This window comes from Harpia harpyja, chromosome 4 (genome assembly GCF_026419915.1).
Source record: "Harpia harpyja isolate bHarHar1 chromosome 4, bHarHar1 primary haplotype, whole genome shotgun sequence".
NCBI classification, from domain to species: Eukaryota; Metazoa; Chordata; class Aves; order Accipitriformes; family Accipitridae; genus Harpia; species Harpia harpyja.
The window spans coordinates 53,253,500-53,280,882 of NC_068943.1; the positions used below are offsets into that span (position 1 = coordinate 53,253,500).

At 38.0% G+C, this 27,383-nt stretch overlaps 1 protein-coding gene across 2 annotated transcripts; it reads right to left on the bottom strand.

Moving 5' to 3' along the window:
* Positions 1-843: 843 nt before the first annotated feature.
* TMX4 (thioredoxin related transmembrane protein 4) lies at positions 844-26,516 on the bottom strand. 2 transcript variants are annotated; one of them, XM_052784063.1, is made up of 8 exons: positions 26,294-26,516; positions 17,467-17,582; positions 12,494-12,539; positions 11,248-11,376; positions 10,239-10,284; positions 7,868-7,969; positions 5,508-5,571; positions 844-4,191 (listed from the first exon to the last, which is right to left on the bottom strand). In XM_052784063.1, exons 1-8 carry the CDS (start codon positions 26,503-26,505, stop codon positions 3,905-3,907), a joined length of 1,002 nt encoding a protein of 333 aa, XP_052640023.1. In that variant the 5' UTR covers positions 26,506-26,516; the 3' UTR covers positions 844-3,904. The 2 variants fall into 2 exon arrangements, with proteins under 2 accessions (XP_052640023.1, XP_052640024.1); XM_052784064.1 differs by lacking the exon at positions 7,868-7,969.
* Between the last annotated feature and the right edge of the window lie 867 nt (positions 26,517-27,383).

The following is a 27,383-nucleotide window of genomic DNA, read 5'->3' on the forward strand; positions in this document are numbered from 1 at the left end:
TCAACATTTCCCTGAAGAAAGCCCACATAACAAGTGTTGCCCAGCACGGGTGCAGCATATACAGAGTATTCCAAGATGCGCATACAAGTTTCACACAAATCTCAAGGGGACAAGAGTTTTGAAAGGCTGTATGTATTCCCGGCCTCTTTAAAAAGTAACCCACTGGATTTTTTTTAATTACTTGCTTTTAAGCATTCATGTTCAGATCCATCAGGGACTGGTTTTCAGAGTGGCATGCATCCCATTTGAAATTTAAATTGGTTCTCAAAAATCTTAAGTAACTTTTGACATACAGCTCTAGTTTACAAGCCTTGCAGCCCTATCCTTAATCAAAACATTTTTAACAGTGTTAGCAGCAGCTTCTCCAAGGACATTTTGTCTATACTGAGGTTGCAAGAACAAGTTCCATTTTTTTTAAATTAATCAGAACAGAGATAACAACACTCAGATTGCACAAAAGGTTGATACTGACTTTTTTTTTTGGAAACACACCAACTTTAATATTATCATAATAGCCTAATTAGTACTATACTTGCATGATTTTTTTAGTGGAAAAAGCCCTGATTCTGGAAAGTATATTAACATTACACTTTTACTGCATAGCTAGTGGTCTTTCTGTTAAACACAAATTTAGCCTTTACAGTGTTTGCTACTTGTTATTTGACAGATAAACATTAGTCAAAGTTGAGTATCTCCAGTATCATGCTACAATATTTTTCCTACAAATATAAAACTAAGTTGGAGGTATCAATGGTTGCACAGCATCTGTTCTTCTACAGTCTTAATCACAATTTAGTGATCTTCGTGATACTCCAATGCATGTCAAATACAGTCAAACCCAAGTTAGCATTAATATTCCCTACTTTATTAATGAAAACACAGGAGCAGTGACATACATATTATGTTCAAAAAAAACTTAGAAGCCTAGTACAGCTCATTTCCAGACTTACAAGACAGATCTATAAAGAGATGAACTGCTGTCACTTGCTGCCTGCTTACTTAATCCCTGCTCATCAGTGAGTGATCTTACAGATAGGTCTTTTATAATGGAAAATACTTAATATCTTCATTTTAAATAATCCAAACTTAACAGTGACATGGAAAAACAGAGGAAATGTAAGCAGATACTTCAGAGAATCACCACACAAAGGAGCTTCTGATCTTTCTCACAGCATCTCATAAACCATGTATCTTACAGGACAAAGTATCATTTGTGGTTTTTGTTTGGTTTTTTTTTTAAATTCAAAGACACTGTAATGAAATGCAACTCTTGTGAGAACACCTTGTTTGTCTGAACATTCAAAAAGCCCAAATACCTCATATCTTGAGCACTGAAAAGAGGTACACTTGACTTTTTAATACTTCATATTCCCAACAGCATACAACAAAGCTATTGTGAGGTATAAAGATATTCTGCATGTTTTAAAGCTAAAACCTCTTTAAACAGCTGAAGAGGAAATTAGATGACTGGCTCCATGATATTACAAAAGTAAAGAGAAATTGAATCAAAATTTAATATTGACATGCCCCCTCCTACACACTGAGTATCACAAGACCCTATGCGGTATAAAATATCCCCTTTGGTACACAATCAAAGCCATCATTGCCCTCAATCTGTGCTGGATACAGTCCCACATATTTTTCAGCGTCTGGTAGTTTTGGATCTGTGACTGAGGGGATATGTCTATTCCTGTCTTATGCAAGTTCATGTAACTGAATATACACACACTGACTCCTGCTTGTCTCATGAAATATGGTTAAAGTCTTGTTTTTCTTTTAGACTTTTATGAGCTCCTGATGCACAGATAATGAAAAAAAGCAAACACATGGTGGAAACAACAAATCTGTACTCTGAGCTTTTAGGTACACAGTTCTTCCCTCCAGACTACAGTGGCCACAAAGTTTTCTTAATTTTTGCAAATAAAAGCTTAGCTTGAGTTTGGGGTTGGTTTTTGGTTTGGTTTTGGGTTTTTTTCAGGAAAAAAAAAAAGCTGCTATGTACCTCAACTGAGTTCTGCTGTCTGTAAGCTTCTATAATTGCTCAGTTACATGGGACAACACCCAAATAACACAAGACAAACTTTTCTCATTATAGTACAATGTATATATATTATCAACTATATGTTTTCACAAATGTGAAAGCATATTTACATGTGTCCACTATATGAAATTCAAGCTCCAGACTGAGAACATTCCTTAAGAAAATTCATGTTCAATATATGCAGTGTAATTTTGTTCTTTACACAGCTGTAACAGACAAACGCAAAGTTTCTACCATATAGTTCCAAGACACAATATGCAACAAGACACAGACAGGAAAAGTTAAGCTTTCATAGTAAATATGCTCTTTATGAGCATTTATTAAAAAAAAAAAAAAAAAACAAAAAACCAAAACCACCCAAACCAAAACAACTTTCAACACAAATTGGCCCTATTAATCTCAGTCTCAAAGGAAACCAGCATTTTGCACTTGCAACTTCTCTTCTAATGAGAGATGATTTCATCTCTGATTACTCTTTATTCTTGAAGAACAAGATGAAATTCATGCATGTTAGCAAGGTTTATGCAAAATATATATATATACATAAAAAAAAATCAAGATTAAGACATCTTATGCACATGATCACACATTAACAAAGTAGGAACATACAGGATCTCACTGTAGGGATTCCTTACCAAAAAAAGCCTTATATATTAACCAAGTCAAAGGAGGGAAATACTGATATCTCTAATGACTTAAGTCTTCTAATCATACCTAATGCTGTCTAGCTGGCAAGCCATTTTCACTTTACACAGTTCAATAGACACATGTTTATCTTGATAAAAGTAGCAAAACCAAAAGCTTCTCCCCACTACCCACTCGTGCCCCTCTCTTTTCCTAACATGCCGATTCCAGTGAAAAAAAGTAGAAACGCGATCAAAGGTAAAACCTTAAGTGCCTCTTCAGTTAATATTACTAAAGAAGTTTGAGTTCTGCCAAAAGTATTCCGAGTTGGAAATGGCAGAACTGCACTGCATATGACAAGCTTGTATTGGCAAGAAATACACAACTTACTGACTGCAAACTGAATACTTCTTGCTACAATCTCTTGGCGGGGGCGGGCGGGGGGGGGGGGAAATAGAGTCATGCTGTGGCAAAAATCCCCCCTGACCAAAATAATTTCCTTTAAACCTTTTAAAAGTTCAAACATATTTTAAACATTTAGCTGCCACTCTTTCTCGGCCTGAGGTTTTCAATTACTCAAACTCCTTGGGTCAAAAAACTCAGCTGACAAGCTTGAGCTGTGCAACATGCCTCTGAATTACCAAAAACTGAAAAATCTGGGTGCGTACTGTATAATAAACTTTCAAAACAAACATTAATAAAAATGAAAGAGAAAGGTGCTTCAGTTGAAAGTGATAAAAATAAACACATCGTACACAACATTTTTAATAGAAGACTAGTAAGGTGCCTTCTTTCACTACTGTATCACTTCGCTGGTGCTTCTGTGGCATTTGGAAACAATAAACATTCAGACAGAAAAGTCACAGTCCTGCCGAGCTACTGTAAAGAATTAAAACTCCTGATCTTGCTTAGGTCAATACTTAAAGGAACACAAGCATAGATTACCATTTTACAGCTGGTGAACTGAGACTGTTACACCCTTTTCCTCTTAGAAGACTTCAAAGAGATAAAATACACTTATTTTGATTGTCATGGCTAAAGTTATGCAACTTTATGCAACACACAGCATATGTGCTTATAAAACAAAGTAAGCAAGTATTAGTTTAAAAAAAAAGAAGCCTGCTGACAGAGCAGAGGTTTTGCGTAAACACAAATGACAAATCAAGTGTAAGCTTCAGCTTCAGACCCAGGGTCTGATACTTCTTTGGTCCAAGTGTACAAAATACACCACCGAAAAAACTATAGTCCATTATCAGCCACCTGACTTTTACGCTGTCTTACTGAGCTTTCAGTCTCTGGATCAGCTAAAGGTTGTTCACTTAAGTCTTCCATTTCTTCTTCCCCTGATTCTTTTCCAAGTGCTAAATCCTCCTCTGAGTCATCAGCACTTGAATTTGCTGCATCTTCTCCATCTGAGAGATCTTTTACATCTGTAGTCTCTTCCGCATCATCTGCGGAAAGCTCTGCAGCCTCCTCCGGTTCTTCTAATGCTGCATTCTCCACATTATCCTTTGTAATTGCTTCTTCTAAACAAAAGAGGAGTTTCAAATACTGAAGTTAGACTGAATCTCAGAACGATGGCTTTTCAAGTTACATCACTGTGTATGTATTCTGAAATATTCATAAACGTTATTATTGAAAACTTGTACAGGACTGTATTTTCCTTATTTTTCAAGTATTTCAAATAAATCTTCAGTAGTATTTCTCCTCCATTTTCATTTGGTTTTCTTGTGTATCAGGCATAGATAGCTTCCATTTTGTTCCACCAAGTTACAAACTAAAGACAGATCAATTTTACCTGACTCCTTGAAGAGGTATAATTATCAAACAAATCAGTGGGAAAGTGATAAGATACCGGCAAGCTCTGTCAGGTAACAGCTGCTGTTGAGTCAACCAGCCAGTTGGATAGCATACTGCACAAGTACGCATAGGTGCATTTTTCTTTCGATAGTGATGAACATCTAAGATTTTGAAGATGGTAATTTTGCACACTTACGAATTCCAGATTTGGCTAAAGTCTTGCTGGCCAGTGTCACAAATGCACCTTCATCTTCAACAGCAAACCAATACACACAAATGTATGCAATTAAAAAATAAGTTTTTAATTACCGTCAAGTTTTGACTCCACTTAATAGCACAAACATACCAAAAGGTGTTCTGGAGCTTAACACGCATATGGTGCTGACAAGAGACTTTATTTCGTGTGCAAGTTTTTGCCTCGCATGTTTGTAGGGAGCAGAATACTATTCAGAAGCCCTTTCACTAAGGATCAGGAAGACGTATGTTTTCTTCTTTTATTTGAAGGGGATGCAACACCTTCCCCCATCTCCACAGCTGCAGTCTCTAGGGAGGGATTGATTCCCTCTATCTCCTCCTTTCCCCAACCACAAATTATGTAGAGAATTTTACAGGTTCAGAATGTTGCATCTCCTAATGAAATATACAGAGTGCATATTAGGATGTGGAAGTGTCCTGCCAAAGCAAATTCCTTTCTATATTTAAGCAACAATTCTAGTGAATATGCACCTGCACAAAATACACAAACTCCAGTATCTTTCTTCAAGACTTCCTCATTTTGAATGCATTTAGCCTCTTCACAGCTGTGGAAGCTAGAACAAATTACTGTTGGTTTGCAGTGGGTTTTTTTTGGTCTGCTTTGCTATCATTCAGGTGGATGCTTTGACATCAGGATTTTAGAGCCCAACATACCAATCTTTGTCAGTGTGACTAAAATTAATACCTGGATTATTGGCTCACATCTAAGTTCTTGACAGTGTATTGCCCTCCCTCCTACAAGTTCACATTTAAACCTACAGTATCCCACCCACTTAAGAGTTCTTACCAGATGTTTCAGCTCTGTATGTTGACTTGGATGGGCAAAGGCAGTCTGAAATCAAAACCAGTATCTGTGTAAAGGAAAAAAAAGCATTTATTAGCAAATCATCCCAGCAGCCCCTGCACTATTAAGTATTTTCCTACTCATCCTTTTTAGATAGACATACCATAAAAGTTAGAAAATTATATTTTCTTGCTCAGAGATAAGAGCTAAATAAAAAGACAGGAAAAAACTGCATTCTCAGTGTATACCAGCCAACATTCTCTGCTTTCTACTCCAAATTTTCTGCCTCCTACTTCCCTAAATTTACTCAGTTTTGAAATGGTTTACATCTTAAGAGAGGCCCAGAACACAGTTGAAGATTTTTTTATTTATTTAAAACTTATGAAACCTTCTTGGTCAAAATTTTCTGTATTTTGGGATGTTATTCAATTCCTACCCCTGACTCCCCAATCCACGATGTGTACTTCCACCATTTGTGCTTGATTTTGTCTTTTAGGTTTTTTTGTTGTTGTTATTCAAAGCAGCCTAGTGTAGAACACATACAATCAAACTGCAAGAAGATATTTATGTCTTATTGTCATGTGCTAAGAATAACGCAGCAGAAAGAGATGATACCATGTTAAAAGAAATACATTTCAATCATTGAAAAGCTTTTTAGAAAAAGCTGAAAGATTAACCTTACGGTTTTTCAGCTTTTCCATGTTTGGTTTTTTTAAGTGAAGGAGGAAGAAGGGAAGTTTTTTTTTAAATTATCATATTCATTTGTTCCTAGTTACACTAACTTGATTTGCACTCATTTGGGGATGAAAATCTACCATCTAGAAAAATGCAGCTGTTTAAATTGTATAATGAAAGACATTTGCTCATATATACCAATTCAATTAGGTATAAAAAAGTGGTTTTGCCTAAATACACACACTGCTTTGAAATCACTTCCCCATACTACTGAGAAACATACTTACACCATTTTTCTTCATTTCACTAACACTAATATTTGGGCTGAAGGGCAGAGATCCAAGTGCCAGAAACAACCTTTACACTTCCTACATGGAATAGTGACTTAGCAGGTAGTTAAACCAGTTATCAGCATAACTGTTTTAAACTGTCTTTGCAGTTGCAGAACATGCTTGTAGACCAAGCAACTAGTCTGAAAGAACTTCTATTCCCATCTATATTTCCTTTTCCAGCTCAGTTTCTCAATTAATACTGATATTTGAGAGGTCACAGAGCCACATCATTCAAATATTCTGAGAGGAAATAATCCCAACTCCACAGGTAAAGCAACTTTGAACTGTTTCCACTGATGAAACAACACAGGGCTCAGGATATAGTCCTTAACATTCACATATATAGCTAACAGGTTTGTTTTAATAACCTTCCTGATGTTTTGGAAATTGATATATCAACACACCAGTTCTAGTTAGTAACAAGAGAGGTCAGATTCTTCAATTACTAATGAGAACTCAAACCAAAAGATCACAGGGGAGAAAGAATTTAAGTCAGATTTTATTAAAACCAAGCTGTAACCACAAAGCTATGCGCTGGAATAGAGTAAATCAATTAAACCCCCAAATCTTCAAAGCCTTTAAAAAAATATTTCATCCTTTCATTTTGAATAACAGTGCAGCAGCATACTTACATTGCTAACTCCCACAAATACAATCCTATTCCAGCTAATAAAAATCTCTCCACAAAGCCTGTGTTTTTAGAAAGTTGGGAGTCTTTACACAATTCTGACCACACGCATTCATTCAGTCCTTAAGTACAAAAGTCTGGATACAAAAGGCCAATATAAAAATCACTTGTTTAGTGGATGGACTAAACAAATCTAAATTGAAGCATGAATTTCATAAAAAGGTTAACTTTTTTGAGTGAACCAGTCTTAACCTTTACCAGAAGTAGGTAACAACACTGGAGAGTGGATCTGCAGTACTGAATATTTAAGAATTTTAATAGAAGAGAATAAACTATTTTGGTTGGTAGGGACCTACAACGATCATCTAGTCCAACTGCCTGACCAATTCAGGGCTGACCAAGTCAAAGCATGTTATTACAGGCATTGTCCAAACGCCTCCTAAACACTGACAGGCTTGGGGCATCGACCACCTCTCTAGGAAGCCTGTTCTAGTGTTTGACCACTCTCTCAGTAAAGAGATGCTTCCTAATGTCCAGTCTAAACCTCCTTGGCACAGCTTTGAACCATCCCCGTGCGTCTTAGCACTGGATACCACGGAGAAGAGATATGTCATTAAAATAAGGTACTTCAGTACATCTTATCAGTGAAGTTTATTCTTTTTTTCACAAGTTAATGCAAAGCAAAAGTTCTAGGTACCTGAGAAAAATAAAGTAATATGCTTTCTTACCAAACCCAGGAACAGGCCAATCAATAAGGTAGCTAAGATGAAGATTGCATAAGAAATCCAAACATGAATTCCAAGAGTACCAGTGAGGTAGCTATGAATTTGCTGGAAATGAGAAGAAGATACTTAATAGCTTCATACCTAACACCACTTATGATACTGCTGTCGCCATTACATAAATTGATATCCAATTAAGACCTTTCATTTAACAGTATTTATACTAAAGTCTTCCCCCTCAAGCCCTAGTCATCCTTAAATGTCATACTGTAATTCTTTTGACACCATTAAACCTTGTTGTTCTTTACCGAGTTGTTCACATTAAAAGGCTTTTTAAGCAAAGGATGCACAATTCCTTCTTCCTAAGGTACTCAGCATTAGAGATGCCATACGTAATCTTACTGCGGATAAACGTATGAAGAAGCCTCAGAGCATAGTGGAAAGTATCACAACATTCTTGATCATTATATTCTGTAAGAAGGTGGCAACTGTCAGAGACAGACTATTGGGCTAGATGAACCCATGGCATGAACTTATACATTTGTTCTTGTGGCCTCTGTTGTAGGAAGGAGACAATACAGTAAACATGCCCAATAACGATAGCCACAGCACCCATAGAAGTCTACAAAGCTGATTATTTAAAAAAGGTAACTTAAACATTTCAGAAGCAAAAAAGAACCAAGTCAGGTTAAAAGCAAGTGTCCTTTTACAACCACCTCTCAAGTACACCACCAAGTGAAAAAAATTGAACTTCATGCAGAGCTTTATCCCCATAATTATATCTGGGAAGCAGAGTGGTAGACACTTAAAAACTGCACAAGATCAAAATACATACTTAAATTTGGGAATTCATTAACTAAAATTAAGCCATGTAGTTCTTACTCAAGCTCTTCAGCTCTTAAAAGAAGCCACCCATTCTAAGCAGACACTGAAAAAGCGATTTCACTTATACATTTAAAGAGAATAATCCAAATACAATATTAAGATTTCTTTGAAACTGAAGTCTGTTATTCAAACCTACAAATTCAATTGACTGAACCAAGCATCACATCGAGTCAGATTGTCTGGTAGGAAGTAAATTATGACATTAGATCTCTTCTAAGAGTATATCCATTGGAAAACAAACCACAATCAACATTTACAAAAGTTTAAATATCGAAATTCCAGGGTCTTTTTTTTTTTTTTTAATGTTAGAACAGCTTCCAACATGTATTATAGCATATACAAGGACAGCACAGCAGGAAGAGTGATGAAATGTGTAGCTGAAATATTCATCAAAGCAGAAAGCAAATTAGAGAAGGTTTCTTCCCAGAGCATTTAATCTTTCAGGAAGGAAACTAGACAGAGACAACATCATTACACAGCAACTATGGAATTGAAACGTCAGAAGGCTATAAAAAGTTAATACTATTCAGTGAAAGAAAGAATCAGACAGTTTGCAGAAGAAACCTAACAACTGAAAGTTCTGTTTGATTCTGGGTTAGTTAGATGCTTGCTGGAAACAATACCAACTCTGTTCAAACTCTCTACTACATTTATTTTTTGTAGCACATGTTACAATATTAAGACCTTTTGCTACAATCAAAGACAGCCTCTCAATCTCGGTTACACTTGATGATTTTAAGAAAGAGTACGTTTCCTGACCAAAATTGGAAAGGTCTGAAAATTCTCAGTATTTGCAGGCTACAGGAAAAACTTCGATAGCTCCCAAATGAAAGGGTTAGCTCCCAAATGAAAGGGTCTTGAGATATTTTTAAGTTAAAAACATACTTCAGTGTATGCTAAGCATTTCTCCTTTACTTCTGATAATTACTCGTCCAAATTTGTTGTGTTCCTGTGTGAATGGCATTGACAGTTTGAAATCCAGATGCAGAAATTCTTACTAAAAAATAAAACCATTACCCTCTCTTCTCCTGTACAATACCCTAGATGCAAACAAACTACAGAAGAGCGTGATTCACAATGCTGAAAATGAACCTCGATATAATCTTTAGTAATAGTATTAAGTGAGAGAACCTGGTAGATACTAAATGTATTCCTGATGTTTACAACCATTTTTGCTGCAGCTCTCAAAAAACTAATTTATCCTGTTAGCACACTTCAGTAGAACATTTTAACTATACCAAGATAACAAGAATAATAAGTATTTTCAGTATTGATGATAATCTTTACAATCAAACTGCCATTTTTGGCATAGTCTATTAGTACCACAAAATTTATAGTGCAAAGATACTATACACCCAATGTACAGTAAATATAAGGAAAATTTAACTCTGATAAAAGGTTAATAAAAATATTCAGTTAGGTTTTGACTTCTAAACAGATTATTCTAAGCATAAAAAGGGGGTATGGAAAACACTACCACATAGTTACTTACCCTGATCCATCCAGAGAGGTGAAATAGCCCTGCCATGCCATGCATCCTAAAAAACAAAGAAATGGAAGGAACAGGTTACAAGACAGACAGGAGTTGAGATACACAACAAACCGCACAGAAACCAGGAAAAGATTCTATAGACTTTCAAAGCCATTCAGGCCCTAGTAATTGTCAGAAGGAGGCTACTGCAAACAAAATTACATTAATTCAAGCCAGCTCAATGCAAAGCATTGAAACAGTGATTTGAAAGATGACATTTGAGCATAATCAAGAAATAGCAATTCCACAGCTTAACCCTGTGCAGCCGTAACCACCTTCTCCCCAACTCACAGCAGCATGCAGCCCTGTAGCTCCCGATTACTAAATATCCTACAGCTCTTCCTCATTGTCAGATGAAAAATAAGGACACTCACTGGATGTTTGACATGAATTTACACATAATAGCTTTAGCCAGAATCAAATGCAGGCCATTCACATCTTTGGTTCATCCTTTATATCACGCAAGCATTCTACGCTATTTCAAAGAAAATTCAATGCTCTGAAAACCAATTCTAATATACTGTGTAAGCACTACACTGTTTCCTATTCCAAGAGAGGACAGAAGACTTCCTTCTAACAAATAAACAAGAAATCCTTAAAGCCAAAGGCTGCCTGCCCCAAGTAGCCAGAAGTCATGAAGTAATAATCTACACAAACATGCATTTGGTTCCAGTACTTAGCAGATATTGAAAATGACACTTACATAATGCTCAGTGGCTGTACTTTTTTTCTTTATATATTTTCAAAGATTATATAAACAAGCCTTAGCAGGCACAAACAAAAGCGGATGCAGAAAATAAACTGCTTTTAAAGGTGAGAAACTGGAAAGCAGGCTGTCAATACAGATTGCTTCTGCAAAGCCTACATGTCTAGGGAATAAAGGCCTTTTGTCTTGAAGCTGTCAACATAGCACCCTTAATGAATAATGAGCTATAAAACATGTTTCTTGTTAATAAAAACAAAGTATTACACTATAGAAGATGGAGACTTCCATCCTGCTACAGGCTCCACAGCTTCCCATTTTCTCTCTAAAACATAACCTTGAAGATCTTCCAATGTCCGTGAGCCTCGGTATCTGCGAAATACTCCATCATTTGCACTAAAAAACAGAAATATACAATAACACAGATATCCCTTAAACTGTATCTATGGTAAAAAAAAACCCCAAACCAAACAAAAACCCATATACATTATAGATTTGACTTGCTCAGAAAGTTGAACGCCTAAGCATTTTCAGTATGTTTTGAAACTGTAATCCATGATGGAAGGTCTCAGTTTTTAAAATGCATGAGCTTTTGCCATTTATTAAAACCGCTATTTTTCTTAAATATTCACTCACATTACAGCAAATACAAAGCACATGAGGATAACCACCAAACCATTTTTTAGACACAACTCAGAATTAAAAGTGTGCATATATATGTGTGTGTGTATGTGTATATATGCACGACTCACAATACCATGACTTAATAAAGGTTTCAATATTTAAAGGATGACAGCTTCTTATGGGAGAAGATATACAGCAAACACCTCTTCTGATCCATTTTTAACAGTATTGATAACAGGGGAACTTAGTAAAGTCACTTAAACTAAAGAAAAGCCTCAGGTGAGGACTTTATCATACAATCAAAGCTCCAACAATAACCTGAACTGAAATCAAAAGTCAGTATTCCTTCTTTTTCCCCTGCGTTTCAGAGTTACAGTTTAAAACAAGAGGCAAGTAGGAGTCAACAGCTACATATTGGTACTAAGTCAATAGATGAAGAATTCTAAGCAGTAAACAGAAGCAGTACAACAAACAGTGGAAAATTTCTGTACTGTTTTACATGCAACCTATGCAGTCCATTATTCAAGTGAGAAAGTGTAGTGACACTTCTATACAGTCAAGTGTGTCTGCTCACATACAGTCAGGTTTCTAGAAGGCAATACTGCAAACTTGCACCAGTTTTTACAACTGCTATTAAATATTGTTTCCAGACTGAAAAAAGCATCACTTATCTAGGTACAAAACTGTTTATAGGAGAACCTTCCACCATAAGTTAAAAACACATACTTCATGTTCATTTAGTGCACTGAGCTCCTGAAAAATGTTTTAGGGATTGACAAAAGTGAAATACGGCAGTTGTTCGGTACATCTTCCATGCCACTGTTCAAACAGGACAGGAAAAAAGAATATATACTGAAACAGACAACTGTTTCTAGTATGACACACTTACTGGTAAATTGTAGGAAGTGTTGTGACAAAGAAACGACCACTCAAGCCTAGAAAGGGAAGAAAAAAACCACATCAAACGGTTAAGTAAAACTGAAATTTCTCAGCATTCTGACTTATCTATAAATACCTACAGATCTGTATTTGTAGACTAGAAAGCAGCAGACTGCATAGCTTTTACTACTGTTTTGTAAATACAGGTTTACAGTTTGTGTTCAGAAATGCTACAAACAGTAACAGAGACTAAATACTGTTGACAAATTAGGAAAAAATGCATACCTTGAAGAATGTTTACTACAAGTAATTTTTCTACACGTATTTCACTAATCAATATTTGCACACAGCTGAAGTTTTTGACCAGACCAGCAGCGTGCACCTCCAACCAAGAGAAAGAGCCACACAAATGCATCTATATTCCAGGATGCTGTGTGCTTGTGTCTGTGCGTAGTCTCATCCAGATGACCTTTGTTTCATCTAGAAAGTTGGGCCACTAACGATAGCAGTGACAACGAAGGCTTACAAACTCTGGCCCCCCCGATTTTCAGCCTCTAGCTGATTTTAAATGATTTAGAGCTGCACATTTCAGATGTCAAGTACTTTGAGTCATTAAATAAATTTATCTTTGTATTTGCTTGTTTGCTTCCTCCAAATAATACACATATACTGCACAACGAATCTGTTCTTATATTCTGTAGGAAGGCTCAATCTCTCTCAAACATGACTGTAGCAAGACAATGTTTTGAATGTTTCTAGGTTCTTTTCCTTCCTTCCCATACATTATTCCTCTCTAGGTAAATACAAGTGGTATGCCAACACATTTATAATAAAGCTTGGGATGTCTCAGTATTCTGTTCTGTAAAATATTGCAAATTTAAGCCATGAGAATCATTTTTTACACCATCCAGAAGGGTGAGTCATGTCAGCATTTTGATCATCAGACAGAAGACAGCAGAAAGGACAAAGAAAGCCTAAAGTAGGCCTTCAAGAGGCTGACTGGAATTGATCCCCACTGACTGGCAAATACATAATAATCTTTTGACAAGTATCACCCTAGACAGTGACAACATAATGCAACTCATAGGACAGAGAAATTATCCAAATCATCAAAAAGCAGCTTGTAGGAGAGAGATGTTTGAATTTCTCTGGCCTTGCACTAAGTACTGCTACAGAATAATAGATGCAAGTGCTTCCAGCTTCACTGCTGTGTTAGGTACACCAATGAAGATCTCCCAGTGTATGCCTTCACTGCAAGAGTCAGCCAAGAAGCATAAAGCTCCTGAACATCTCATAAGCAGGTTGTCTGTATGACTCAGCTAAGTTGTCAGGTGAAGATATCACTCTCTCCCTGCTCCCAAATCTGAGAAAAGTCAGGGCTACTTGACACTACCACCTCCTGAGAGTCAGAAAACCTGCAAGTGAGAGGGAGAACTCACCTTAGCACTTAGTAATATTATTTACTACTCAACACATCCAACTTAAAGACTGCAGAAATGAAAAATGTGCTACTAATGCAGTCTATTTTGGCAAAAAAAATACAGCAGACTTCAGAGATTATCAACCCCTAGATATGCAGTCTAATTCCATTAGTAAGGGCTACATTCCTCTAGCTAGCAATTGCCATTCACATAAAGTACCTACGTAAAGAGTACAAATCAGTTATTTGACTTTTGCTTTTATAAAGTTTGTGATAATCTTTTGGGGAACTAAGTCTTCATTCAGCTTTCAATGAAGTAAACAGCTTTCTGCATCAGGAAGCTAGCCATGGAAAAGTATTATAGCAAGAGTTTCTGCCATTGGAGACAGAGATGTGCCAGACTGAACTAAGCCAGGTATTTTTAAAAGTTTCAGTAGTAATGCTTTTTCTAGCGTGAATTCCCCTACAGAATAGGCAAAAAAGGGTTGTGGGTTTTTTTATTGTTTGGGTTTGGGTTTTTTGTTTGGGGTTTTTTTTGGTTTTTTTTTTTTTTAAGATGCTTAAATCAAACCAGGTGCAAGCATCTTTAAAGTTCCAAAAAGGAAGTCATCTTCTTTTCAACTTTTCAGCTTTTTGCCTTTATTGCTATGAGAAACAGGGTGGTGGAAAACTTCATAAAACAGCTAAAAGCTGTGCCAGCACAGGGAGATGTGAATTAAACAAAGCCACAAGTGTAACAGTAGAATTAATCAAGCAGAAGCACAGCTGCACAAGAAAAACTAGGTGGAGAGCCATAAAGAACACAATAAGCTTAAGAGCAGCAAAAATTATGGGAACACTGAAAGACTGTCTGAAGTTCTTACAAATGCTAGTCACGCACCCAGAAAACAAAATAGCTAGCTTAAATCTCTCTTACCAGTAGCCTATCCTAGAGCAAGTACCAACAGTCTCAGAATGAACAATGAAATCTATAAATTATAAAATATAAAATCTGTTGCCAAAATGCATCTAAGCATCCCCAAAACTTTAGCTGGAGGTTTATTGCTTACCTAAGGCACCTCCTTAGATCAGTAAAACCAGGCATGAGCCAGCTACAAAAAGCTAAGAACAGACAGTAAATTGTTTTGGTGCGTGTTTCATACAAACTTGAACTGGCTAGTAGTTTTAACTTGAAATACAGTTAAGCATCTGTTTTTGTTTGCAAATAAAAACCTGACATATATCCATTATAAAGTCAACATATAATCAAGAACAGGAAAAAAAACCTTCAGTATTTGCACCCTGCCCCCCCTCCCCAAAATACAGAGAATATAGATGCCATCTAAAAATAAAGCTGCTTTCATCAAACAAGTACTCAAAGATTACAGAAGACCCAAGAAGTCTCGTTTTAAATCACAGGTAAATGTTGTGATTGGGACCTTAAGAAGGCACCACAAATATACAGAACTTTGAGATCCAGAAGTGCCTCTATTACTTGCTCTTGAAATACTGAATGTTTCGACAGAAAAGATAAGGAAAGAATAAACACTTTAAGACTAGCACATCAAGTGACTGAAATATGCTGTAAATCCATTAAGGCTCCGGTGCATTTATTCTTTGGGCATCTGCTGTAATTAAGCACCATGAATGGCTACCTTCTCCTGAAGGTTTTGGAGTGCAATTTTACGCAACTCTGCACTCATCTAGTGGTTTTCCCCTAATTTAATGCATTTTGACTACTTTCAATTTGATGAAGGGGTTATATAACTAAAGCTAATTAAGGTACCATTTAGCAAGCAAAAACAGGAGCTAGAGCACTTAAGCACACCAAGAAAGGCTGAAGCATAAGCCTATAGTAAAAATACCTCAATAACTTTGGAGAGCTTCCAAAGGAGCTCATATACATTCAACATTACATCAGCACCAAAGGTTAAATCTGTAATAAGCCTTTGTTTTCCAGTTTGAGTATTCATTAGTTTCAGAAGTGGCTATGGTTTTCATGCTTTGTGCTGAACTGGATATTGTAGATATATTATGCATGCTCTAGTACAAATTCATCATTTTGGGTCAGTGCTTTGACATGCAGAAGTCAAGCATCCTCAGAGGTCAAGACTCTCAGCAACATTAGAAATTCAAATATTTAAGGAATCTCTGGCTAAAAGTCACATCTAAGGTCTTAAGAATCTGCCATCACTCAGCAGTCAGAAAAATTTAGACCAAAAGAAAGTATCAAGTACCTGTCCCCTTCAGGTCCCAATACTTCCGTTCAAGTTCTTTACCAGGAAGAATAATTCAAGATCTCGAGTATTTCATTTTTACAGCCTTCTGAAAGTGCATTTTTAAGTTACAGTCACATCCAAATGCCACAATGAAGACTGAAATCCTTTTTTTTGAACACTGCATAGGCAAAAAAATCCCTAATTGGGAGAAAATAACAAGATAGGATTATAACGGATCCCCATTCGCAGCCTTAACTCCAGAGTAACCACTACTTTGTTTATGTGCAGAAGCTGACTTTAAGTTTATATCTATGCAAAAATTTTTAATATTCATACTCATCTGTTTAATAAACTGTTAATGATTAATATATGCACTAAAGGAGGGCCCCACATCAACAGCTTTTTGGCATCAGAGTTTTTGTATACTTCTAAACTTTTAACAAAACATTAGCCTACAACAGGTCTAGAACAAGCTGGCATTTTCTTGTGAACTTAAATTGCTCTGAGACCAGAGTTTAAGTCATTTCCCTGTTGTTAACTTGATAAAGCTAACTTCTTCAGCATGTTTTCAAATAATAAAATGGACAATCAGTAAAGCTTAGCCTTTTTATTTTAGTAACATCTTCCTAACTCTGTCAGTCTTTTGATATTGCTGATAAAATCTTTTATCCCTTTGAAGCCAAAACAAGCATGAAGCATTCCCAAGAGATGCAGAGGTTTAAACAATATTGGTACTTGCTTACACAAACACAGATCCAAAACTTTGAAGGGAGTCACTAAAGGAATAAATAAGATTGTGTTCATGCTTCTGTGGATAGTTAGGAAACCCTTTTTGTAAACACATTTGCATATGTGCATCACCAACAGAAAACAACAATAACATCTACATTTTAAAGCACCACTACAATTAAACAAGACAAGAAAACAGCACCATCATGGAAGCAGTTAAGAACTTATTAAAGCAGGCTCACACTGCGGTAATGTTACCACACCCTGAAACTCTCGGTAACTGGAGGCTACAGAACTGGATTCTTCTGCAGACAGTTTGGAGCAGAGAGGAATGAGACAGGCAACAGCTTTCAGCGAAGTAGATTAAAATAGAGAATAAGCCCTTTTTAATACAGTATTAAGCCAGATCACTCCCCCAATTCTTTAATCCTTCAAACGGAGTTTATAAACTCAGGCTCACAGATATGAACTATATGGACAAACAAAATGTGGATAACATCATTTTTATTTAGAAACCTCTTATCTGACTTGGCTGGTATCCCAGGTACTCCAGTAAAATAAAGCACACTCCCAGATACTAAGTGGTACTTATATTGAATAATTCCTTTTATTAAAACAGTCTATTTCATACTATACCTGGTTCTTGAGTGACATCCACCTTTCCCACAGTGATATCTAGACGTTCACTTTCCTTTGCAAAACTCTCCCATGTCAATTCAATCTGTTGACAAGCTGGACACCAAGGAGCATAGCTAAAGAGGGAAGACAGGTTAAATATTTTAATATCCTTACACTTACAGACATTCAAGTGTATTTACTATACAGAGAAAATACAAACACATCAATCACAAAGGAAAAAACCTACAGTTTTTCTTAATCAAGTGTACTGAATAAGATGATCAAGTAGCTTTGTATCAACCCCTACATTCCTCCTCACATTATTAAAACAAACACAAATCTCCACAGATTTGAGAAATTCCTGTCCAAACCCCTTACCACCCATGATTTATTCTATTTACATATGAAATAAATCCATTTCCACTGCAGCTATCTGAATTATTGAAGCCAGGCTGTCCTCTGAAGCGGTATCCTTCAATGTAACATTTTGTATTGATTTCCCACATCTCAGAACTTCCAGAAATTACATTTGCCTTAGCCCACTACTCAATACATCAAAGCATGCCCTTTTTGATAGCACTCTTTAGAGATTTAAAAAGAGTGCACATCAAATTCCTACTGCTCATACTGCCTGTCTTTCTCCTGTTTTTTCTCAGAATTAATTTCAGCAAAGTAAGAAAGAATGCTTCAAAAGCCGAGTTTTCAATACTGCCAATTGGGATAAGCAAACCAAGTTTGCAGTTGTTATTGATAACATCAACACGGAGACAGAACAGCTAACACAAAAGGATAATATCAGATAATGCTTAAATGCTGATAAAACCCCATTTGCCATCTTTATGTATTTTACCCTAACTTGGTTTACAAAGTCTGTGTCAAACTTGTGCAGCTTTCAATGGTCTGTCATATACGCAATTAAGGTAACACGGAACAGCTAGGTATAGCATGTAACTAAGCCATGGCAATTGCCCATACACAGACTTACCCTTTTACAAATGAAAAGAGACCTTTACATGGTTTAACCTAATTTACTGGGGGGGTAGAGGTGGAAATGTATATGTACAAGTTTCTGATATTTTAAAATGAAAGGGAGCAAAAATAGTAGTCTAGAGACACACTACTTCTCACATTACTCCATATATGCTACCACGCTCCTCATCCACTGCTAACAATAGAAACAGATTTCTTCATGGGCAAAGACTGATATCCTTAACAGACCACATAACCACTACACTCTAACTGGGAACCTCTACAAGGAACTCCCTTACTCCTTCGGCTTGTCTGCCAGTACTATTATCTGACTTAAAGAGTGGCACTTCCTATTCTCTGGCTGTCTTCTGATCAGGAATGCTTACTTAGTGGCTGCAGACGGAGATCTCTCCAGCCACCCACGGATGTTTCATGTAAATAAGACTGAACCTAAACCAGGTAATTTCTCACAGAAGAGGTGGAATCAAATTTACTTGGAATGCTTTATGGTAGTTTTGAAACCTAAGTATTTAAAAAAGGAAAGCTTGTCATTTGGAAGTTAAAGATACAATTTAAAAATATGTGTTGTATTTTACTGTACTAGGAATTTGTGATTTTAAGTATGAAAGCTAATACTGTGGTTTTTTGAATCAACATCACTTTACATCAGTGTATCTGAAAACAGTCCATAAATCTTACCCTGCCAAGAAATAGCCCCTCAGCATCTTTTAAAAAGATGCTGGAAACAAGTCTCGCATGCAGAGTTGTTTCCCATTGTGCGGCTGGCCTACAGAAGGCTTTTAATAATATTTTGACAGATACTGTACTTGAGTATTATTTTATGACAGTAGCTTGACTGGTAGGTAGGAAACTGCACACATCCATCACATGCTGCTGCTGATGTTGCTCTAAAATTAAAGACAGAAGTCAGAATGTTTTCTAAATCCAGCTTCTCTAGATGTGTCAAACTCACGCCATGAGATTTTCAAGATTAATGCACCCTTTAGCCTGTTCAAGGTACTATCTGATCTTGAAATAGAAATTTGGCCCATATCAACATTTATGCTTAAGTTTCACATTCATAAGCCTTTCTTCTAAATGAAATTAAGTGAAATATTCAATACACATGGCTAACATTTATATGATTATAAACATTTTCTTTAGCTCAAAGCAGCATTAAAATCCACCCATATCAAAGTTTGGCAGTGACAGAACATAACAATGAACTTCACAAAAAGCCTTAGTTGTTGGCTTCCTAGTTTTTTTACCAATATTGGATGTGGGATGGCAACAGCCACATGTGATGCTACAAGATCCAGCCACTCAAGCTGAACATCAGCACAATCAGCTTTAAAATATTTGCTTTACATTCCTGAAATTACACGTTCAATTTTTGCCAGCCAGGATACAGCCTGTCCCCACATATACAAGAATGAACTTGCAATAGACATCAGATTTTTCCAAGAGTTTTCACTGCTGTTTACTTCGACATCCTCACTTTTCTGAAGCTTTACTGTCTTCATTTGTTAAGCAGCATTTGAAGCACTAAGGAATTCAGGAGTGCCTCCTGGAAATAACAAAAACATTCTATTACCAAAGCCTTATTGTGCTTCCCTCTCAGTCTTAAAATACCTCCCCTTACACTTTCTGTTTCAATGATACAGAAGTGTAAAATACTTCACACTTCTGTCACCTTTATCAAAAGTTTCAAAAAACTTTTTGCACCCTGAAGAACTGAAGCTTAAGGACTTACTTTATTTCAATGCAGGCTTCTAATGAATCTTTTTAGAACTGTGGCTGATTTGTATTTCTACAGGAGTCACAGTACAGCTACCATTCTTATATTCCCCAGGAAAAAGTAAATAAATAAATAAATCTGTCAGAGCAGGAAAGTAGATCCATGTGTGTGCTGTGAAACCAGTCTCCATTACTTTTCATCAAGTCATAAGATGCAAGACCAGGTCACTCACAAAAGCAGATGTAACCAAATTTCTTCTGCCATACTCTATGATTCTATTCTACTCCACAGACAGATCAGGAAATAATTAGCACCTTGTCAACACCACCAAATTTAGCGCTGTTACTCCTCTAGCTTCTCCCTTTGCACAAGGGGGTACCTTTAGCTGTTAACTTGTTGTTTGTGCTGTGCCCTATGCCCTACAAGCACGCCAAGAATACAGCACTCAGGTCTTTCCAATTTAAAAATCAAAGTCCACTGGAATTTAAATCAAGACCTGGGCACTTCATTAAGGAAAGTTTTCAGTAGCCTGTTACACATTAAAAAGCAATTTACTGATCTCCACCATTTAAAAGTCAGATTGAAAACAGCACATACCTATAAATTATACACTGCCAAGTTAGTCACTGCAAGCAGGTATCACACATTTCTCAACATACACCTCATTTCTGACATTACCAGTCCTCCTACATAGCACAAAGTTTTACAACTGAAATATCCTCACACATTGTCTACCCTCTATATATAAGGAAACTAACATCTATCTTCTGGTCAGGTCCATTGAAAGAACAATTGACTTAAGTGGATTAAAATCACTATTTCAAAGTAGCCAGGTGTTTTCCAGTTCCTACTCCAATCCAATACCTGAAACTTTTCCAGAAGGCATAAAGCAAGCAATCCAAAAGCAAAATTTTAAACTCTTAAAAAGTCAAAGCAAAGTGTGTGTCTATCTCTGATCTAAAGCATAAAAGACCAAGCTTTGGCTTTCAAATACCAGTAACTTCACTGATGGCTGCAATACAAAAAAAAAAAAAACCAAAACCTAAAACCAGTAAAAGCAAACATTCCATTCAGTCATAGCACTACAGAGTTGATCAGTAAACACAGAATGACTTTACTAAGATTTACTGATACACAGTTTCCAACTCCAAGCCACTCATCTCTCTTCTTGTAACTGCTTGGCTAGGGAATTCACCAATTCACTCATTTTCAAATGAGTGTAACTGACTCCTTTTATCTGCTTTTTCACTATTATCAGTAACTATCAGTGTTGAACAGATGTAACCTCAAATACCATTCTACACTTTGCTCTGATGGCAATTTCACGAAGTTGCAAGGATCTAGGAACAAAGGAGAAACAGCTTATAGATACAGGCATCAGACAATTTGCTGAAGAGAAAACAGCAAAATAGGCAAGATGAAAGTTTCCCCTTTCAGTCTACTTTTTCTTGATTCAAGACACACAACTTCTATAAAAGGTACTGCTTACAGTAAACCAAGATATTTGCTGGATTTCAGATTGGGAGTACTATTAAGATTAGAGGTGCATATGTTGAAACAGTACCTAATAGAATGGTAAAAACAGTATCAGAATTAAATAATTATTACTTTTATTCTTTTAGGTAGTTTTGCCTTATTACTACAGATTCCATAAACATACCTAAAAAAACCCAAAAAAGACCATGCTTGATGTGTTTGGCTGTTACCTTAAGACTATCATTTAATTCGTTCTTGTTCCTAAATACAGATAGGTTTTGAGGCAGGATAGGTGGCTTTGTCATTTCAACAAAAGATAAGCTTCAGAAGGTCAACTATATGGTTTTAGTCTACTTTTCAAGTAAGCAGGTAGTAGCCAAAGATACAGAAGTTAGTCCCTGTAATCTACCAAGATCTATCTCATAATAATGCATGCTCCAGAAGCTGACAGGAAGTTTCCTCCAGTGTGCCAAAACCCCTCCAAAACAGACAGGCAAGACCTCCCAACCCAAAACCAGTTGCTCCACAAAAGTTAAACAAGTTTTTTTTTACAAATTGTCAAAGCCCTACCTACCTCAAAGAGCAAAGGAGGTTTCTTCCCTGCATTCTCCTGCCAAGTTTCACTTAAATGCCTTAAATCACAGATGGGCCTGCTGAAGTGACATACACCGAGGCACTGTTCTGGGGAATTTGTTTCAGTGTGCAAGCTCAACCTTATGAATTCCCATTCTGCTGTTATTTACTTTAGTAACCTGACATGCATCTCTTTTCCAATAATACCTGAATAAAGGGGAAAAGTAACTGTATACCATTGTGGTGTGATGCACTACAAGCCAAACAAATTGTATTCTGTAAGATAACATTTTAAACTTCCAAGAACAAGATGAGAAGCAAAGCAGGGTATATCATAGTTACTCAGCTCTCTAGTTTCAAAAACAAGAAAAGGATAACAGTACCATCTGCAATAAAAAAAAAAAAGACCCCAACAACTTTCCATCTCAAGCATTTTTTTTAAAGATGGAGAAATTATTTTTAAAATAGAAAGCCAATCACTGAAAGATTATGTGAAATCCTCTAGAACTTCAGCAGATTAAGTTCCATCATTCTACATGGTTTTGTCCCCTTCTATAATAGTAAAGCATCCGCTAACCAAGGATATTTCAGTTTCACATTTTCTCAGTTTCTGTTCAGCCAATGCACAGCACAGTAATCTGCCGCGTGTTTGGTTATTAAATAAGAGTCCATAGATAATTTGGTCACTTCCTCAGAACTCAGTCAGGAGGGCTGTAGAAGCTTCAGAACCAAAGCAGAGTTGTGGTAACTTGTTTTTCATTCCCCCCCTGCTTTTTTTTTTTTTAGGAATATGACAAAGAAAAGCCTGGATACTAACAAATCAAGAAGAAGTAACAGAAAATTCCCAATCTTATTGATCTCTCAATCTAAGTTACAGTAATTGTTAAATAATTCATGGAACTCTTCAGGAGTTTATTTACACAAAGTGTTTCAAGCCAACTATTTAAAAGCATTAAACTATGCAAATACCAAAACATTCAGCTACATTTTTAGCACACTCCCTTGAAACTACAGACAAAAGTGCTAGTGGGAGGACTGAACCCTTGTGATAATCTGGCCTGCTAGATAGCAGGACAACGTTTAACAATAAATGACAATGTGTGTGTGTGTTGTTTGTTTGTTTTAATCTACTTCAGAAAGAAGAGGATGTTAAATTAAGATCAATCAAGCTTGGAACAAGCTATGTTTACGAATGCAAAATGCACTTTTAAATAGACAGACCCGAAATTAGTTTTCTATATTCTTAACAGACAGAATACTAAACATAAAGACAAAAAAAGAAAACTCCTCATCTTAACAAATCATTATATTGCAGCTACAGAGTAGATATAAGTCCATAGGGAAACCTTTAAAAACAGTTAATTCCAGCATCACACTCACAGCACGTCAGCACAGATCTGTATGCTGCAATAGTAACAGTAAGCAAAGTGTTGCAATGTCTTTCAGAGACACAAAATTATCCAGAACATTTTTATCAATGAAATGCAGCAGTGCTTCCAGTGGCTGCAATTTTGCCAGCTATGAAAAACTGAATATTTACAAAAAGTCAGCCAAGTACACACTCTTCAGCTAGGAGGAATGAAGGAAGAAAAATCTTATTTCCACTACAAACCCCGCACACAAGTAATTTCTGACTTAAGTTTGTGCACCTGAGAACAACAAAAAAGTGGTAGCATGCAATAATTTGCCTACACTACTTTCACAAACAGAAAAACTGACATTAAACAGAAGTACTAGTACCCGTTCCTACCAGGGCAGAAGGCTTCAAGCCAGTAATCCAAAGCAGGTGACAGAATTTTTTTTTTTTTTTTAGAGATCCTATAATAACATGTGCATTAAGAAAACCCATAACAATAAGTACTGCTTGGAAAACAAAGGTCTTATAAACAAACAGGAGGTTCTCTGAGCAAATGAGGTTTTGACGAATGATACTGCAGTCTTGCCAACTGACCTATCACACAGCATGGAAGGAATCAATGAACTGACATGCAGGACTCCTGTCAGGATCACCAGCTCTGAACCAGATAAAAATCAGAAGTCAAAATCCATCAGCATGAAAACAGCTGCAAGAATCGTAAGAATCAATACTAGATCTCAAACTCCTGTTTAAACACGACTGGGAATCTCAAACTCTCACTAATTCAAGAACGGCAGCATTGAGTTAGCATCGTGAATAAAGACAGGTTCCTTCTCAGTTAGGAGAAAAGCAGAAAGTGCTAGAAACGTACCACAGAAAGTAGCATGGAGGACCAAGGATCTTTCACACATCAAACACTGTACATAAAACAAAAATAAGTCTAATTTAAGCAATGAAGCAACATGTACTGTATAACGCTAGCACTAAAGCTAACTTTGCCACCATTGCTATTGTCAGCTACCTGTCACTCCAATCCAGAGTGCAGTGTTTCAAGTGGAGTAAAGACTCCCAAAGGATTTTAACTGTTCGCTATCCCAGCCACTTCCGGTTTCAGTCAGTTGTTCTTTCTTCCTCAGGGGCATGCACCACTAATTATTTAAATATTTTCTCTTAGAAATAAAAACTTTGAGTCACCATAAATAACCTTTCTGCTCCTTAAGATTCACCAACTCATGTATGCATCAGTAACTTTCATACAATAGCGTCCACATAGGACTAGGATGTCAGAAGTGGAAAAATTTCAATTAAAAAAATAAATTTATTTTCTCCCACTCCAAGATCATCTCTTCCTCCACCTTGTAGAACACAATAAATTAAAAGGGGGAAAAAAGAGACTTAAAGTCAAACCCAAATCCTTAGCCACACCAGTGGGCCTTCCTGGGTCTCTCAATCAGCTATTTCAGGATTGTTCCCATCTATTCACTGATTAATACCAGGTGTCCAGTAGGATCCTGAGCAGTAAAGCCCTAGGGGAAGTGATAGTCCCGCCCCCTAATAAGAGACTGAAGATAACTCAAATTCAGTACTAAAACAAAACCTAAAGCAGCTGGGTAAGTATTTATAAGGGAACACAAGTTCAGATGTTGGTGGGCAACCTAGTCTGTTTCAGAGGCTACCCAGTCTGTTTCAAACTGTTCAAACTCAAGCACTTCCACAGAGTAGCAGCACATATGCCACAATAAAATCCTGTTTCATAGCTGCACAGCACACAGATATCATGTGAGCATACAGCCTACTTATACTACTTTTTTTTTAACTGTTGTCTTAAAAAAAACCCTCAAGTTCCTTTTCCCCCTTCTAAATACAAGCAGGTGAGTTAGACTCCAAGAGCAAAACGTCATGCGCATTTCAAGAACAGTATCATGTCACAAGTGAAGCCATAACACTACAGTTTGTTGGAAGCACTTAAAACCCCAGCCGGCAATAGGCAAACCTCTCTAGCTGTCACCAGGATAAAGCAACAGCAGCACTGAAAAGTTAATGAAATCTGATGCACCTTCTTGAACAAGAACTCTAGAGCAAGGCAGCTGCAAGTGAGAGCGTACCGGCATATTATGTAACACCACTTTGGAGACCCACTCCTGCTAAATATTACCTACCAAACTCAGCCTTCCTAGCTTGCACAGAATCCACTGAAAGTCCCGAACGGGTAAGCGGTGCAAGGTGCAGTGCCTGACACTACTCCCCAGCAGGTAGTTCTCTCAAATAACACCGCTAACAGGCTCACTGAAACGTGCCCGGTTTAACCTTAGGGCGCTCGGGCCCTCTGTACCCGCACAGGACGAGAACCTGAAGGAAAGCTACTTTTATCAGATCCTCTCAAATAAGTTGAGCATGTACCTGGAAGCTCAGGGCTGACAACGCTCGGTGGAAGAGGGGATCATAGGCCTTAGGTATCCCTGCGTGGTCACCCCCCGGCCGCCTCCGCCAGTGCTCCCCCCTCCCCGGGCCAGCCATTGCAAGCTCCCGCACTTCCCTTCGCGGGGTGGGAAGGCCGGCACCGCCCGGCCCCTCTCTCCCCGCGCTGGAGCAGGCGTTACCGGCCATGCCCGCTCCCCGGGACAGGCGCCGAGCTGAGGCGGGAGACGCCGGACACCGCACACAGGAAAGCCCCCCCCCCTCCCCCGGCACCAGCTGCCTCTGAGGCGGGCGGGAAAGCGGCCATTACTCACAACTCCAACATCCATTGGCCCTGCAACACCAGGCTCCAGTTGGAGCCGCCCAGCACTTGCACGCGGCTCCGCAGCTCGCCCGGGCTGCCTGCCCGGGAGGAGGAGGAGGAGGAGGAGGAGACGGCGGCGGCGGCGGAACCCAGCACCGCTACAAGGAGCAGAGCGGACGCGGCGCAAAGGAACCGCCGCCCGCCCCTGCAGCCCGCCGCCATGTTCAACCCGCCCGCCCCAGGAAGTGAGGGCGCGAGCGGCCGCCGCGGGGGCGGTGCGCGCGGAGGAGGTGTTGGGCGCGAGGCGTCAGGCGGCTGCCGAAGCGGGCTGTGCTGCGGTCAGCTGCCGGAGACTCTCCCTCCCCTCACGGGGAAAGGCCCCGCTGAAGACTCAAGACCGAGCTCCTGCTCCAAGCAGGGCCACAGATCAAGTGCTCCGGCCCCACCATCGCCGTGGCTTCAGTGCACTCGATCAGGTTAACGAGTCTTTCTTGTATTGGGGCACCCATAACGGGATGCCTTATTCAAGGTGCCACGTTACGAGTGCTGAGTAAAAAGCGATATTCACTTCACTAGGATGCTGTTAGCCACCAGCCCTGTCGGGCTGCACTGCGGGATCACGTTTCAAGCGTCCACTAGGGCCCCAAGGGACGGTGTGCCCCAGGCTGGCAGCCTGTTTATCGTAATGCACTGTTTAACCCATCCCAGACACAGGACTTTGTGTTTTTCCTTGACTTCAATGAGATTTCTGTCAGCCCCTTTCCTTTGGCTTGTCCAGGTCCCTCTGAACAGCAGCCCTGCCCTTGAGTGGAATGACTGCACTCTCAATGGTAATTAAAACAGTCAACTTCCTTAGCCTAGTAAATTGACCAGAATAAATAAGAGATCACTGAACAGGCCTGAGCTGCCTTCCTGTCTGATAGGGAAATTAGTACTTGTTTGGCTGGAGACTATCTTGGCTTGGAAGTAACTTGTGATGAAGAAGTTTCTAACAGTTACTCCAAAAGTTTATAAGCTCTCTTGTTAAAACACTTACACACTTTTTTTCCCCCAGTAGAGGAAACAGTAGGACTTACCACCTCCGGATTTTGTGACACTTT